We start from the raw sequence: 15,765 nt of genomic DNA, 5'->3' as shown, positions 1-15,765 counted from the left end.
ATCCTCTTTTAACTCTTATACACTGAACCAATATTTCTCCCGTCCTAAATCATTCCACAGCCAGTAGTGAAACAACGAAGGATTAGTCCCATAACCCAGAGCCCATGGGAATTATTCAAAGCAACCAATCCCATTTACTCTGCCCTGCTTTGCACTTGCCAAGAAAATCCCAATGAAGACTCTGGCCTAGACTTTCTCTTCACTCCTGTCTTCTGCCACTTGACCAAAACCTGGCACTTCCCCTGTGGCCCCGTGTGGCATGGGATGACTTGCTCTCTGAGACCTGTTTCCAAGCCTTGTTCTCATTTTCTTTGGTGGTTGCACTGACTTTACCATATGATAGCCCCCATATAATACCATAGCCAATATGAACACTCCTAAAATACATGGCTTGTATTCACTTCCTTATATCCTTCCAGGGGCTTGCTAGATCCATTACATACAAGAGGCCCTTCCTTTCAATATGGGAAGTTTGGGACATTTATGGTGTATGGTAACAGATAAAGGAAAGGGCAGTCAGGATGTTTCAACTAAAGACGATAATAATAAAATCAAATTGGGAATTCATTTAAGAAGAGATTATTGTGCCCTGTAGGCACGTATACATTTAGCGCAAACATTTCTTCTCCACTTTTTTGGGATTTTATTTCTGACTGAAGACAATTCTACTGAGGAACAATAGGGTAGGTTCTAATTGGGAGCAGGCATTTAAAATATTCTTTAGCATATTTATCATCAGTTTCTTATATTTTTCAATTGTGAACTAAAAGTGAATTGTAGTTAAAGTAGCCTGAAGGGATATTAATTAGATTTTTCCCCGTAATCTTTTTAGAGGATGTCCTGTCAGCAATGAAGCATTTCACTGTTAATCAGAAAATCAGCTGCATAGGCTGGACTGGCGAAGAGATAAATCTCAAATCAATCAATTTTGCACTTGTCAGCAGCTCAGGTGAAATATTGGTAGAGTTAGGGTTTAAAGCTATTACCCAAGAGGAAGATTCTATTCAATTCATCATACATGTATTGAACTCTCATATACCAGGCACTGTGTAAGAGATTGGGCATACAAAGATGAACAGGTGTAAGGTTCTGAATTCAGTTTGCTTGGGTTTGAATACTGATCTCACCTATAAACATGGGTAAGTTTCTCTAAACCCCTATGTTAGGATAAAGGCTGTGCATAGTAGCTGAAGTCCCATAGTCATTTATTTCTCTCTGTAACAATAGTCCTGTGATGTGAACAGATGAACTCTGCTTAATAAGATCCTTCAGGAACCCAGTGTATCCAGTTTAATTCCTAAATACATTGTCTCATCTGCCTGATTGAGGTTGGGTCATTGCCATTCAAGTCCTGAGGACAATATTACAAGGCTAAGACTTAGAAATGAAACACTACTTCACTCACATCCTAGTCATCCAAACAGTAAGATGGGTGGAGCTACCTGCAAGGAAATGTTGGAACTGTCTTGAGTAGGTCAGTCACGTATCCAACTTAAATTAGAGGTGTGGGTTCTAGCAGAAAAAGGACAATAGGGAATGTCAACAGACTGCCACACTCCTGAAGCTTCTGTTTATCTCCAAAATGGAATTGATCACAATATGTAGTCCACAGGATTGTATAAATATTAAAATGAGAAGGAGGAAGAAAGGCTCTGACATAGTGTTCAGAACATAGTGTTTAATAGATGTTAGCTATTATTATTATTATGACCAAAACAATCTTAGATACATGAAATTCATCAATAGATAGAATTGCTTAACTAATTACTTAGGGTTACAAGAGCACACAGGAGGGAAAAATTAATTTTCTACAGTGGGAAGAAGAGCAGTGGAGGAACAATTCGTGGAAGTAGTCACTTTTGAGCTAGTCCTTAAAAATAAACAGAATTTTATAAGGCAGAAAAAGGACAGCAACATATTCTAGCAAAACAGCATGAGAAAGGATTGGTTATAGGGAAGTAGAATTGGGCAATATTTCTCACAGTGTGATTCTTGAATCTCTCTCTTTAGAATCATCTGGGTCCCAGCCAAGATATACAAAATAAAATATCTGGCAATGTGTCCTCGGAAACTGACTTTAAAACTACCTGGTCCAGCACATTGTTATACACACTAAACTGAGTTGGATTTTGTGTGAATTACAAAAAAATCTATTGCCTATTTATTCAAAAGTTTTCTAGATAAACAATATTAAGGGGTTTAAAAATAAAATGTTACCATTTCTATTCAAACAGCTCTAAGGTCAACTATCTGAAATCAAGAAACGTGTGAACCAAAACAGCTGCAATCTTTACCCAGTGCCTAACTGAGCAAGAGGCACCCGGTTCCATGAAACATTTGCATTTTTCACACAGCTTTTGCCAGTCCAGAGACTGGTTCTGATCTTGTCTTATAGCCATTTTGATTGCTAAGAAATAGCAATGAGTAGGTGTTCCTAAAAAACACCAGAAGCATACAAAAAGCATAATTTTCTGAATGCTAATAGATATTACATGTAAGGTGACGAAAAATTAACTGAATGTATGGGACCACTATCTTCACTATGAAGATTTATTCTTACAGAAGGACTAAGATTATATTTCATCCTTCCAATTTAAAGGGATAATTATCACAGTTCTTTAACCATGGACTGAGGATTATTTTCTAAATAAGCAGGAGTGAATCTTCTGAACAAAGCAATACATTTTAGTCCATAGATCAAATTTAGCTATTTTATAAGCCCACAAATTAATATAATTTGAATCTACACACATATGTACATATATAATTAAAAACTGCAGGGAAAATTCTTATAATCCTACAGCTACTGTGACATAGTTGAAGCTGTGTGAAAATAAACACATCTGTATGACATGGCTTTACAACACTAATGGCACATAGGATGTGCAGTATGCCCACCCGGGAAGTATGTCGGCATATCACAGAAGGTTTTGAAATCAACAAGAATTTTTTTGTACTGTGCTGGGTCAATGTGATCTTTCCTGTTTTTTTTTTTTTTTTCCAAATATCAGGTTCATTTGAATTATGAAAATAAATAATTTCATATATATTTTAGGTGAAAGATAATACCTTTAACAGAGAAGAAAAGATGTTTAGAGCCTTAGAAAAGACTGTGAGGCATTGTATGAAGAATATTTCATTCTGTCTCCAACATGTACAGGTAGGTAAGACACAACTGTTGATGCTTCTTCCAAAATGCCCTGATTCCCATGGTGTCTATGAGGAGTAAGTGTGACTGTTCATTCATTTGTATGATGACACTTACTGTGTCAAATTTGGAAGACTGCAAAATGCCGTGAAGGAAGCCAGTATAACAGTTTGAGTTTTGCGCTTTGACCCATCCTCCCCACAACCCAAACTGCCGTGTTTGGGGATTTTGTTCAGATGGTTGCCACATGGACCACCAGCATGTTTTCTTTACAACAGAGATGAGGTCATTAAACCATTAAATTAAAAAATGTGCATTAGGCAGAATGTGTATATAATTTGTCTGATTTTACTAATCTCTCCTCCTAGTCCCTAAACCTAAAGTATAAAAAATCAATATGAAGCAGAATAACTTGAACTACAAAATAATACGCAGTGCAAATGCTCTCACACGATTACACCAGAAAACAAAAACATCTCCACAAATTTCTAGTCCTCTAGGAGGTTGTCCTGACCCTTTTGTGAATTACTGATTTCAATGAACTCCTATTGGAGAACAACATGATTATTCTCAGCAGCAAGGTCAGCCAGGAGATTCTTCTCCTCATGCATCTTACCAAAGACACATGGTCCTAAGCAGCATCTTGACAGTGGTTATGACTATGAGACATAAGAAGTTAGTGAAGTTCCATGTAAATCAGGTAATAAATGGCTCCCTTCCTTTTCCAGAAATGTTTTCTCTTGCTTATCTGTTTTGGGAAGTAGATGCTTGCACACTTAGATGAAATATTACACCAGTCAAGGGTTAAGGTGACAAATACACTGATTTGGAGGCAGGGTTCTATGTTCTGTAAACAAGCACCATTCTGTTCTTATTTATTCTCTGAGGCAAATTCTGATTTTACAGTCAGGTTTGCTAATCACTTTCTGAAGCACTGCCTTCTGTGAAAAGAAAACCAAAGCAGTTATAACAGCCAGCGGAAAGAGGGGTCTGACCTTTGTGTACCTTTACATACCCTTCAAGGAGGAAATGTCTTTTGGGAACATTTACTGGAAAGTCCTATATTTTCAGTGATTGATTCAACAAAAATGTGAGCATCTTCCCTTAAGAGAGCATTACATTTACTAAGGAAAAGTGATGATTATATCAAAGAGGAGTGACTTTTAATATAAGGAATCTATCAATCCAATGCTAAAGAATGGTCAGTAAGGGCTTCTCTTAATCAACTAGGGCCTCATACAGAATATTATGGGAAAGTGACATGGGGGGAAAGCAGGAAGAAAGATTATTTTAAGTAACCTGATTGTACAGAATATCCACAAAATTTTCATAGTTCCTTTTCTTCCCCCTTTTATCTCTCAGAAGAAATGATGCTAAAGTTTACATTGGAGATACATTTAATTGTAATAACCGCAGAACTTGCCTTGTTGGGTTTCAGGATGCCTTGCCCATTGCTCTCCAGGGTGTGCGGGAGCTCCAGGAGATTTCCTACAACAAAGATGAGGAGGAGAGGGGCTCTTCAGAGACTCTGAGTAATGCTTCAAATCCCTGTCATGACTTTGTAAGTTATTTATATTCATAGGAAATACAAGTTAAAGAGTGGGGTTAAAAGAAATGCTGATTCTCATTTCTTTTTCTGGAGTGAGAAATAAAATATGCACTAAAGCAAATACTACTGTCAAATTAGGAGATTTTAACAGGGATTTTAAAAAAATAATTAAATATTTTTAAAGTGGATTAGTTGAGGATTTTACCATAATTGAAATTTAAGACAACTCTGGACTGTGTTTCTAGGAGTAGTTAGTGCCTGTGTAGCTTTTAGAATCAATATTTAGTTTGAGTTTGCATATATTATATCAAGGATTTATTAAGTTGGAAAGCTATGATTTTTCTTAAAGATGTCTCTAGAAATACCTTCCATCCTTACAGAGGAAGCACAGGTATTTTCTGAGGATGTGATTCTTACTAACACAATACGTACTTGACAGCAAAGCTTTCCTTCCGCTTGAGCCATGTGTTATTTCTTCTGTTTCATGATAAAATATTTCTTTTCTAAGAGTTCTATAAAATATAGGCTGGGGATCATAAAAACATGCTTGAGTCAATAAAATATTTGGGTGGTAAGCTAGTCTGGGTAATACAAATTTTAACTTAGTGCCTTGTGTTTCTATGGCTATTATTCTGTCATATTTCAAGTATTCTGTAGAAGATATAATAGATTTCACCATCTTGAAAGTGAAATTTTTGCATTGTCCTGATTGGCAGTTTGGTCCAGATAAGTCTTCAGAGAGTGGTCCTTGTATGGGAGAATGTTTAGCATTCCTAGTTCACCAGGCTCAAAATATCAGTAACACCCACTGCCTCAAGTCATAGTGATAATCAATTAATAGATCCACATATTTCCAAACCCTAGGAAGTGATACAGCCCCCACCCCACTAGAAAACCACACAGAAACATCTTGCTTTTCTGGCATTAGGAAATGGAGAGTCAGGATTACATTCACAGTAACATGATACATAGGTAAGTTGCTTATGGATGGGTGGGTGGATGAATGGATGAGTGGATATTAGGAGTTTTTACATCAGAGGTTTAATGGGGGAAAGCACTGGTAATTAGTTGTCTGTGTATTTTCTGGGGTTAATCACAGAGAGCACATTTTAGAAAAGTCCTTAAGGGTTTGCTCTTTAGGTTAATTCAAATCCATTAAGTCAATAAATATTTATTGAGCACTATCTGAGAGTGTGGTAGTTTCTTCCTTAGCAAGCATGCTCCAAAAATTCAAGAGCAAGATGAAAGAAGCTATCTTACCTACCTTGCATTAAAATGCAAGATGACTAATCAGGTTAAGTTAAAATAATAATCAGAAAGCTCAACAAAAAGTAACATTTTATGAATAATATATATAGAACTCCTTTAAAATGAAATACTAAGAACTCAAAATCTAAAGGCAGATAAATTCTTCTTATTTAATCGTAAAGGATACTTACCTGTACTTTTTTGGTAGGACAAAATATTAAAATAAAATATTTGTTCCAAACACAATTCCTATACACAGGCAAATCAGTTCATGTCTATGAGCCACTGAATACATATTAATTTTGTATAGTAATTTTGTGATTATATTGTCTGTAGAAACTGGTCACGTAAAAAACATGGTAATTTTTAATCAGATATAATAAATGGATTCTTAGTCAAGAGACTCATTAAACAGTGTGCAGTTGTATATTGATTATTTCATAAACTAGACATCAAATCTAATATGTGTTGGCTCTCACTGGTGCCTATAAGAGATTGGTTCCCCTCTCTTTTAGATTTCCCAAGAGTTCAGATAAAGTTATTGGGGGGCATTTAAATCAATTGATATAGGCTGCTGCTCAGATGCTGATTCCCTGGGATTGCTTCAAGGGTGCAGAAGAAAACCTACTATCAAAGTATTATAACATAGTCATGTAACCCAAGTATATATGATAAAGGGTTAAGTAGGGCATGTTAGGTTTTTTATATTTGACTAAAATAAGTATGTGAGCAACTTAGAGGAAGAAGTATTTTGGCTCATGGTTTCAGAGGTTTCAGTCCTTGGTTGCCTGGCTTCACCACTCTGGGTCTGGGGTGAGGCAGAACATGATAGCAGAAGGGCGTGACAGAAAAAAGTTGCTCAGCTCCTGACAGCCAGTGAGCAGAGAGAGAGAGGGAAAGGGAACTGGGGCAGGATTTTCCCCAAGGGTCCTCCCCCAGTGAACTCCTTCCTCCAGCTGTGATCCGCCTACCTACAGTTTACACCACCTCCCAGTCGTCTACTCAGTTACCAATAGATTAATCCATAATAAGGTCAGAGTCTTCATGATCTAAACACTTTTCAAAAGCCCCACCTCCAAACCTTCCTGCACTGGGAACCAAGTTGTCAACACACCAAATTTGGGGGGCATTTCAGATCTAGACCATAACATAGGGCAATCAGCAAACATAGGACACTAGTGTGTTTTGAAATAGAGAAATAGAAGAAATTAAATCTAGGGTTCTTAGATGCTGACACAGGATTGGGAATGAAAACAAAGATTATTTTTAATGATTCAGACCTAAAAAGGCACCAGCTTTAATGTATTTAAATGAGAAAGTTGTATCTCTCTGGTCATTTCTGTCACAGGAGTAAAATACCCATATTAAAGTGTTACAATCTGTATCAAGGATGAAATTCCACTACTAAAAATAAAGTCTTTGGAGTAGGTAGGGATTTGGGACCACCTTGGGAGGAATTTGGTACAGTCTCCTCTAAGTCTATGACTTTTGCTGTCACCAGGTGGTCACAGGGATGTGGTGAATCATTTACATTCTTGGTAGTCAAAGTTTGGTGATTACCCTCACCACCCCCGCCCCCCATGTGTGAAATAGCTCAGGTTGGCTCTGGGATTAGAAGGGAGAGAAAGGGGGCAGTGTCCCAGTGACAAAACCAAAGTTATAGAAAGAAAGCTGGAATTGGATTTGGGGTGACCAGGTGTTTTGTATTCCTCTCCCTGTTCACTCTTCATGTTCCATATTAGAGCCTCTGTTTTAAGTCCTTGAACAGGCTTAGCTAGAGACAAAAAATGATGAGATCCTCTCCTAATGTGGGTGGATGCTGCCCTGTTTCCTTTGTGCTCCTACAGAGAGAAGGCAGGCCTACCGAGATCAATGCTGAACAGTATGGGCTGTTCCTTCCTCTGTAATGGGATCATTCTTTCTTTTGACAGGCATCTCACTTGCAGAGACTGGTCCTGAACCCCCTGTCAGCCCTGCTGTCCTTATTTCCAGGACCTCAGAAGCTCATCCAGAAACGCTATGACAAACTGCTGGACTACAACAGCTATCTGCAGCGGTCAGCAGGAGATGAGTCAGACTTGGCCAAAAAGGAATATGAGGCCCTCAATGCCCAGCTGGTGGAAGAGCTCCAGGTGTTCAACCAGGCTGCTCGGGAGATTCTGTTGAACTGTCTGTGCAGTCTCATCACCCTCCTCAGGGACCTGATGTTTGCGGCACAACGGACTTACTCCACAGTTGTGCTGGTAAGCATAGTACCAGCACCTGGTCACCTTGGCTTCCCAGGTCTGTTAGCAACCACACCCAGGAGAAAGCAGCCCTGTTCAAAGAGTGCAGGTCTGTTGTGGTCTTCGAGTGTGTTATTTAAGAATAGTCAATCAGATGCTCTTCTCCTCCTTGATCTCCACTTTGAATCAGATAATTTTTAAAGGTACTTTAGTTTCTGTTTAAAATTATCTAGGTATTTTTCACATTGTAGTCCATAGTAGAACAGGAGCAAAGAAAGTCTGCTTTTGAGAAATTACTAATGTACTAAAGCGAAAATCACTTTGGAGACGTTTTTCCTCATTCAAATGATTTCATTCTATCATATATATTTAACATACATGTGCATTTAAACTTTTTTTTTTTTGAGATGTAGAGTCGTATGTAGTTGTAAGAAATAACACAGAGGGGGCTGGGGTTGTGGCTTGCTGGTAGAGCGCTTGCCCAGCATGTGTGAGGAACTGGGCTCAATCCTCAGTACCACATATAAATAAATGAATAAAATACAGGTCTATCAACATCTAAAAAATATTAAAAAAAAAAGAAAGAAAGAAAGAACACAGAGATCCTGGCATGCCACAGTTTCCCAGTGGTAACATCTGGCATGTCTGTGTGTACATTTCTGAAAGGCAGAACTGAATAGTGATTAGAGAAGAGTCTCTGGCACTAGAGTACCCTGTTCTAATACTCATCACCATATTACCTTGGTTTATCCCTCTGTGTGTCTATTGTCTCATATGAATAAAATGAGAATAATAATAGCATGTCATTTTGAAATTTTAATTGTGGTAAAAATTTAATGAAATTTACCATCTTAACCATTTCCAAGTGCAGAGTTCAGTAGTGTTAAGTATTTTTACAGTGTTGTGCAATGCAGTGCCAGCAGAGGTTCATCTTGCAAAACTGAAGGAGGTTAGCATAGGAATGGGTAAAGAGAGGGTTGAGCACAGGGCAACCTAGAAAATAAACTCATGTGGAAACCAGAGCGCACTAAAGCACATTTTTGTTTGTTTTTTGGTGCTGGGGATTGAACCCAGGGTCTTTTAACCACTGAACCACATTCCCAGTCCTTTTTATTTTTGTTTATTTTAACACAGAGTCTTACTAAGTTGCACAGGGCCTTGCTAAATTGCTGAGCCTGACCTCAAACTTGCAATTCTCCTGCCTCAGCCTCCGGAGTTGCTGGGATTGCAGGTGTGTGCCACCACGCCCAGTGACCTGTTGCTTTTTTATTCTGATCAGACTCTTGGTACACAGAGCAGGGTGAAAAGGAAGGAGAGTAAATTTGAAGTTGTACACAGATACCCAGCACACAAAGTGAATGTTGGTTAGACCTGAGCCACAGAGAACACCATAATTAATTTTTCTTTCATGTATAGCTTTTTTCTGAAGTTAGTAATTGTTTTTCTTTTGCCAGTTGCTTCATTTTTCTTTGTCTAATTTTTATCTCTCAGTTGACTAACCTTTTAAGACTTTCAGTTGTGCAGGGTATTCTATTAATTATGTCTTCTTGCAGAAATCTCTCCCAGAGCTTTCTGATCTGCTCCGATCTGAACTGCCTTTCTATCTGATAACTACCTGTAATCCTGGAACCACACCTTATCAGCATTCTGAGGAACCCCTTCTCCTCTCTTCTGTGTGGAATCCCAATTCCTTATTTTCTAATGCCAAATTGACTTCTTTATTCCTTTATGCCCTTCTCTGGGGAGAAGCATATTTCTGAGTAGTTCTCTGAAAAAGTGATTGGGAGATGAGTATTTTGACACTTTGTGAATCAGAAAGTGTCTTTTTAATATCATCACACTTCACTGATAGTTTCCCTGGGGGGTAGAAGTTGTTCTTTGTGCATATTAAGTCATTACATCATACTATTTTACTCTAGCTTCTACTGTTTCACTGAGAACTTTACAATCCGTTCTGATTCTTGATTCTATGTATGTTCTCTCATTGGAGACTTGGAAGCTTCTAGGAATTTCCCCTGTCTGAAATTTAATGATGAGGGACACTGGTATTTTGGATATTTGGTGGGATCCTTTCAAAAAGAAAGTTCTTTTTCTTCTAGAAACTTTTTTGAAATCATCAATTTCAAAATTCAATTTCAATTTCATTGATGAAATTCAATTTCATTGATGATTTTTCTTTCTTTACTCTTTTTCAGAAACTCCTGGATGGGACCTCTAATTTTATTATCTTTTCTCACTTATTTTCTATCTCTATCACTTTGCTCTATTTCCTGTGAAATTTTCCTATTTAGTCTTCTAACCCATCTATTATTTTCTTTTTTTTTCTGCCCTAATTTTAATATTCAAGGGCTCCTTTCATTTTTTGTTTTTTTTTTTTTAATTTTTATTGTAAACAAATGGGATACATGTTGTTTCTGTTTGTACATGGAGTAACAGCATACCATTTGCATATCATGCATTTACATAGGGTAATGATGTTTGATTCATTCTGTTATTTTTTCCTTCCCCCCCACCCCTCCCACCCCTCTTTTCCCTCTATACAGTCCTTCCTTCCTCCATTCTTGCCCCATCCACCCCCCATTATGTGTCATCATCTGCTTATCAGCGAGAGCATTCGTCCTTTGGTTTTTTTGAGATTGGCTTATCTCACTTAGCAAGATATTCTCCAATTTCATCCATTTGCCTGCAAATGCCATAATTCTATTGTTTTTTTATGACTGAGTAATATTCCATTGTATATATATACCACAGTTTCTTTATCCATTCATCAACTGAAGGACATCTAGGTTGGTTCCACAATCTGGCTATTGTGAACTGAGCAGCTATGAACATTGATGTGGCTGTATCTCTGTAGTATGCTGATTTTAAGTCCTTTGGGTATAGGCCAAGAAGTGGGATAGCTGGGTCAAAAGGTAGGTCCATTCCAAGTTTTCTAAGGAGTCTCCACACTGCTTTCCAGAGTGGCTGCACTAATTTGCAACCCCACCAGCAATGTATGAATGTACCTTTTTCCCCACATCATCTCCAACACCTATTGTTGCTTGTATTCTTGATAATCGCCATTCTAATTGGGGTGAGATGGAATCTTAGGGTAGTTTTGATTTGCATTTCTCTTATTACTAGAGATGTTGAACATTTTTTCATATATCTGTTGATTGCTTGTACATCTTCTTCTGTGAAGCATCTGTTCATATCCTTAGCCCATTTGTTGATTGAGTTATTTGTATTCTTCATGCAGAGTTTTTTGAGTTCTTTATAGATTCTGGAAATCAGTGCTCTATTTGAAGTATGAGTGGCAAAGATATTCTCCCACTCTGTAGGCTCTCTCTTTGCATTGCTGATAGTTTCCTTTGCTGAGAGAAAGCTATTTAGTTTGAATCTATCCCAGTTATTGATTCTTGCTTTTATTTCTTGTGCTATGGGAGTCCTGTTAAGGAAGCCTGATCCTAAGCCAACAAGTTGAAGATTTGGACCTACTTTTTCTTCTATAAGATGCAGAGTCTCTAGTCTGATTTCAAAGTCCTTGATCCATTGTTGATTTTTGTGCAGGGTGAGAGATAGGGGTTTAGTTTCATTCTGTTGCATATGGATTTCCAGTTTTCCTAGCACCATTTGTTGAAGAGGCTATCTTTTCTCCATTACATATTTTTGGCACCTCTGTCTACTATGAGAAAATTGTATTTATTTGGGTTTGCGTCCATGTGCTCTATTCTGTACCATTGATCCACCTGTCTATTTTGGTGCCAATACCATGCCGTTTTTGTCACTATTGCTTTGTAGTGTAGTTGAAGTTCTGGTATTGCAATACCCCCTGCTTCACTCTTCCTGCTAAGGATTGCTTTAGCTATTCTGGGTTTCTTATTCTTCCAGATGAATTTCATGATTGCTTGCTCTATTTCTGTAAGGTACATCATTGGGATTTTAATTGGAATTGCATTGAATCTGTATAGCACTTTTGGTAGTATGACCATTTTGACAATATTAATTCTGCCTATCCAAGAACATGGCAGATCTTTCCATCTTCTAAGGTCTTCCTCAATTTCTTTCTTCAATGTTTTGTAGTTTTCATTGTAGAGATCTTTTACCTCTTTGGTTAGATTGATACCCAAGTATTTTATTTTTTTTGAGGCTATTGCAAATGGAGTTGTTTTCCTCATTTCCCTTTCAGATGTTTCATCGCTTGTGTATAAAAATACTTTAGGTTTATGCATGTTGATTTTATAGCCTGCTAATTTGCTGAATTCATTGATGAGGTCTAGAATTTTTCTGGAGGAGTTTTTTTGGTTCCTCTAAATATATAATCATGTCATCAGCAAAGAGTAACAGCTTAAGTTCCTCTTTTCCTATTCGTATCCTTTTAATTTCTTTAGTCTGCCTAATTGCTCTGACTAGAGTTTCGAGGACAATGTTGAATAGAAGTGGTGAAAGAGGACATCCCTGTCTTGTTCCCATTTTTAAAGGGAATGGTTTCAGTTTTTCTCCATTAAGAATGATGTTGGCCATGGGCTTACCATAAATAGCCTTTACAATATTCAGGTATGTTCCTACTATCCCTATTTTTTCTAGTGTTTTGAGCATGAAGGGGTGTTGTATTTTGTTGAACACTTTTTCTGCGTAAATTGAAATAACCATATGATTCTTATCCTTAAGTCTGTTGACATGATGGATTACGTTTATTGATTTATGGATGTTAAACCATCCTTGCATTCCAGGGATGAACCCCACTTGATCATAGTGCACGATTTTCTTAATATGTTTTTGGATACAGTTCACCAATATTTTGTTAAGGATCTTTGCATCTATATTCATCAAGGATATTGGTCTAAAATTTTCTTTCCTTGATGTGTCTTTTCTTGGTTTGGGTATGAGGGTGATATTAGTTTCATAGAATAAGTTTGGTAGGGTACCCTCCTTTTCTATTTCCTGGAATACTTTGACAAGTATTGGAATGAGTTCTTCTTTGAAGGTCTTGTAGAACTCGACTGAGAATCCATTTGGTCCTGAACTTGCCTTGGATGGTAGGTTTTTAATGACTTCTTCTATTTCATTGCTTGATATTATTCTGTTTAAATTATGTATGTCCTTCTGGTTCAATCTGGGAGGAGAATATGTCTCTAGAAATTTGTCAATGTCTTCAGTAGTTTCTATTTTGTTGGAATACAGATTTTCAGAGTAGCTTCTCATTATGTTATGTATCTTAGTGGTGTCTGTCGTGATATTTCCTTTTTCATCACGAATTTTAGTAATTTGAGTTTTCTCTCTCCTTCTCTTTGTTAGTATAGCTAAGGGTTTGTCTATTTTGTTTACTTTTTCAAAGAACCATCTTTTGTTTTGTTAATTTTTTGAATTGTTTCTTTTGTTTCAATTTCATTGATTTCAGCTCTGATTTTAATTATTTCCTGTCTTCTACTACTTTTGCTGTTATTCTGTTCTTCTTTTTCTAGGGCTTTGAGCTGTAATGTTAGGTCATTTAGTTGTTGACTTTTCATTCTTTTCTGGAATGCTCTCCATCAATGAATTTTTCTCTTAGTACTGCTTTCATAGTGTCCCAGAGATTTTGATATGTTGTATCGTCATTCTCATTGACCTCTAAGAATTTTTTAATCTCCTCCCTGATGTTTTCTGTTATCCATGTTTCATTCAATAGCATATTATTTAGTCTCCAGGTGTTGGAGTAATTTCTGCTTTTTATTTTATCATTGATTTCTACTCTCAGTCCATTATAATCTGATAGAACACAAGGCAGTATCTCTATTTTTTTGCATTTCCTAAGGGCTGCGTTGTGGCATAACATGGTCTATTTTCGAAAAGGTTCCATGTGCTGCTGAGAAGAAAGTGAATCCGCTTGTTGATGGATGGAATGTTCTATATATGTCTATTAAGTCTAGTTATTGATTGTGCTATTGAGTTCTATGGTTTCTTTGGTTGGTTTTTGTTTGGAAGATCTATCTAGTGGTGACAGCAGTGTGTTAAAGTCACCCAGAATTATTGTGTTGTGGTCTATGTGATTCCTAAAATTGAGAAGGATTTGATTGATGTACAGGGATGCACCATTGTTTGGGGCACAAATATTTACTATCATTATGTCTTCCTGATTTATGGTTCCCTTAAGCAGTATGAAATGTCCTTCTTTATCCCTTCTGACTAAGTTTGGCTTGAAGTCCACTTTATCTGATGTAAGGATGGAAACCCCCGCTTTTTTACTGAGTCCATGTGTGTGGTAGGTTTTTTTCCCTTCCTTTCACCTTTAGTCTGTGGATGTCTTTTTCTATGAGATGAGTCTCTTGCAGGCAGCATATTGTTGGGTCTCTCTTTTTAATCCATTCTGCCAGTCTATGTCTTTTGATTGATGAGTTTAGGCCATTAACATTCAGGGTTATTATTGAGATATGATTTGTATTCCCAGTCATTTGGGCTTATTTTTGTTTTTTAAGTTGGCTTGTTTTCTCCTTTGAGTAGTTTTTCCCTAAGGTAGTTCCTCCCTTTGCTGACCTACATTGTTGTTTTTCATTTCCTCCTCATGGGATATTTTGTTGAGAACATTCTGTAGCGCAGGCTTTCTATTTGTAAATTCTTTTAACTTTTGTGTATCATGGAAGGATTTTATTTCATCTTCAAATCTGAAGGTTAGTTTTGCTGGGTATAGGATTCTTGGTTGGCAACCATGTTCTTTTAGAGCTTGAAATATGTTGTTCTAGGCCCTTTTAGCTTTTAGAGTCTGGGTTGAGAAATCGGCTGCTATCCATATTGGTCTCCCCCTATATGTAATCTGATGCTTTTCTCTCGCAACCTTCAAAATTCTATCTTTATTTTGAATGTTAGGCATTTTCATTATAATGTGCCTTGTTGTGGATCTGTTGTGATTTTGAGTATTTGGTGTTCTGCAAGCCTCTTGTATTTGATTTTCCATTTCATTCTTCAGGTTTGGGAAATTTTCTGATATTATTTCATTGAATAGGTTGTTCATTCCTTTGGTTTGTTTCTCTGTGCCTTCCTCAATCCCAATAATTCTTAAATTTGGTCTTTTTATGATGTCCTATAGTTCTTGGAGATTCTGTTCATGATTCCTTACCATCTTCTCTGTTTGGGCAACTTTATTTTCAAGATTCAATATTTTGTCTTCATTGTCTGAGGTTCTGTCTTCCAAGTGGTCTAGTCTTTTGGTGATGCTTTCCATTGAGTTTTTTATTTGGTTTATTGTTTCCTTCATTTCAAGTATTTCCGTTTGGTTTTTTTGAGAATCTCTATCTCTTTGTTGAAATGGTCTTTTGCTTCCTGCAGGTGCTCTTTCAGCTTATGGGTATTATCATTCATTGCCTGCATTTGCTCTCTTATCTCATTCTTTCCTTCACAAATCATCTTAATCATGTATAATCTGAAGTCCTTTTCTGACATTTCTTCTATCATACTGTCATTGGATTCTATTAATATAGAATCTAGATTTGTTTGGATCATTTTCTTCCCTTGTTTTTTCATGTTGTTCACGTATCTTCCCCTCTAGTAGTGCAGATCTGGGGTATTGCAGATTTCCCCCTATAGGCTTATAGTGGCCCTATAGGTTCCAAAACCTTTTCTTTAAGGGGAGATCAATATTA

The 15,765-nt window shown here is 37.1% G+C and overlaps 1 protein-coding gene across 1 annotated transcript in view; it reads left to right on the top strand.

Annotated features, from left to right (window-relative positions):
* The window catches only part of Arhgef38 (Rho guanine nucleotide exchange factor 38), a 173,446-nt gene that overhangs the window by 139,809 nt on the left and 17,872 nt on the right, over positions 1–15,765 (top strand). Inside the window, exons 8-10 of the mRNA XM_047567348.1 lie at positions 3,056–3,160; positions 4,587–4,709; positions 7,877–8,188. Of these exons, the coding sequence (XP_047423304.1) occupies positions 3,056–3,160; positions 4,587–4,709; positions 7,877–8,188 (540 nt within the window). The remainder of the gene's footprint in view (positions 1–3,055; positions 3,161–4,586; positions 4,710–7,876; positions 8,189–15,765) is intronic.

Source organism: Sciurus carolinensis, chromosome 10, assembly GCF_902686445.1.
Source record: "Sciurus carolinensis chromosome 10, mSciCar1.2, whole genome shotgun sequence".
Taxonomy (NCBI): domain Eukaryota; kingdom Metazoa; phylum Chordata; class Mammalia; order Rodentia; family Sciuridae; genus Sciurus; species Sciurus carolinensis.
Note: the sequence above shows the minus strand (reverse complement) of the source record. Positions and strands in the feature narration are given on the sequence as shown.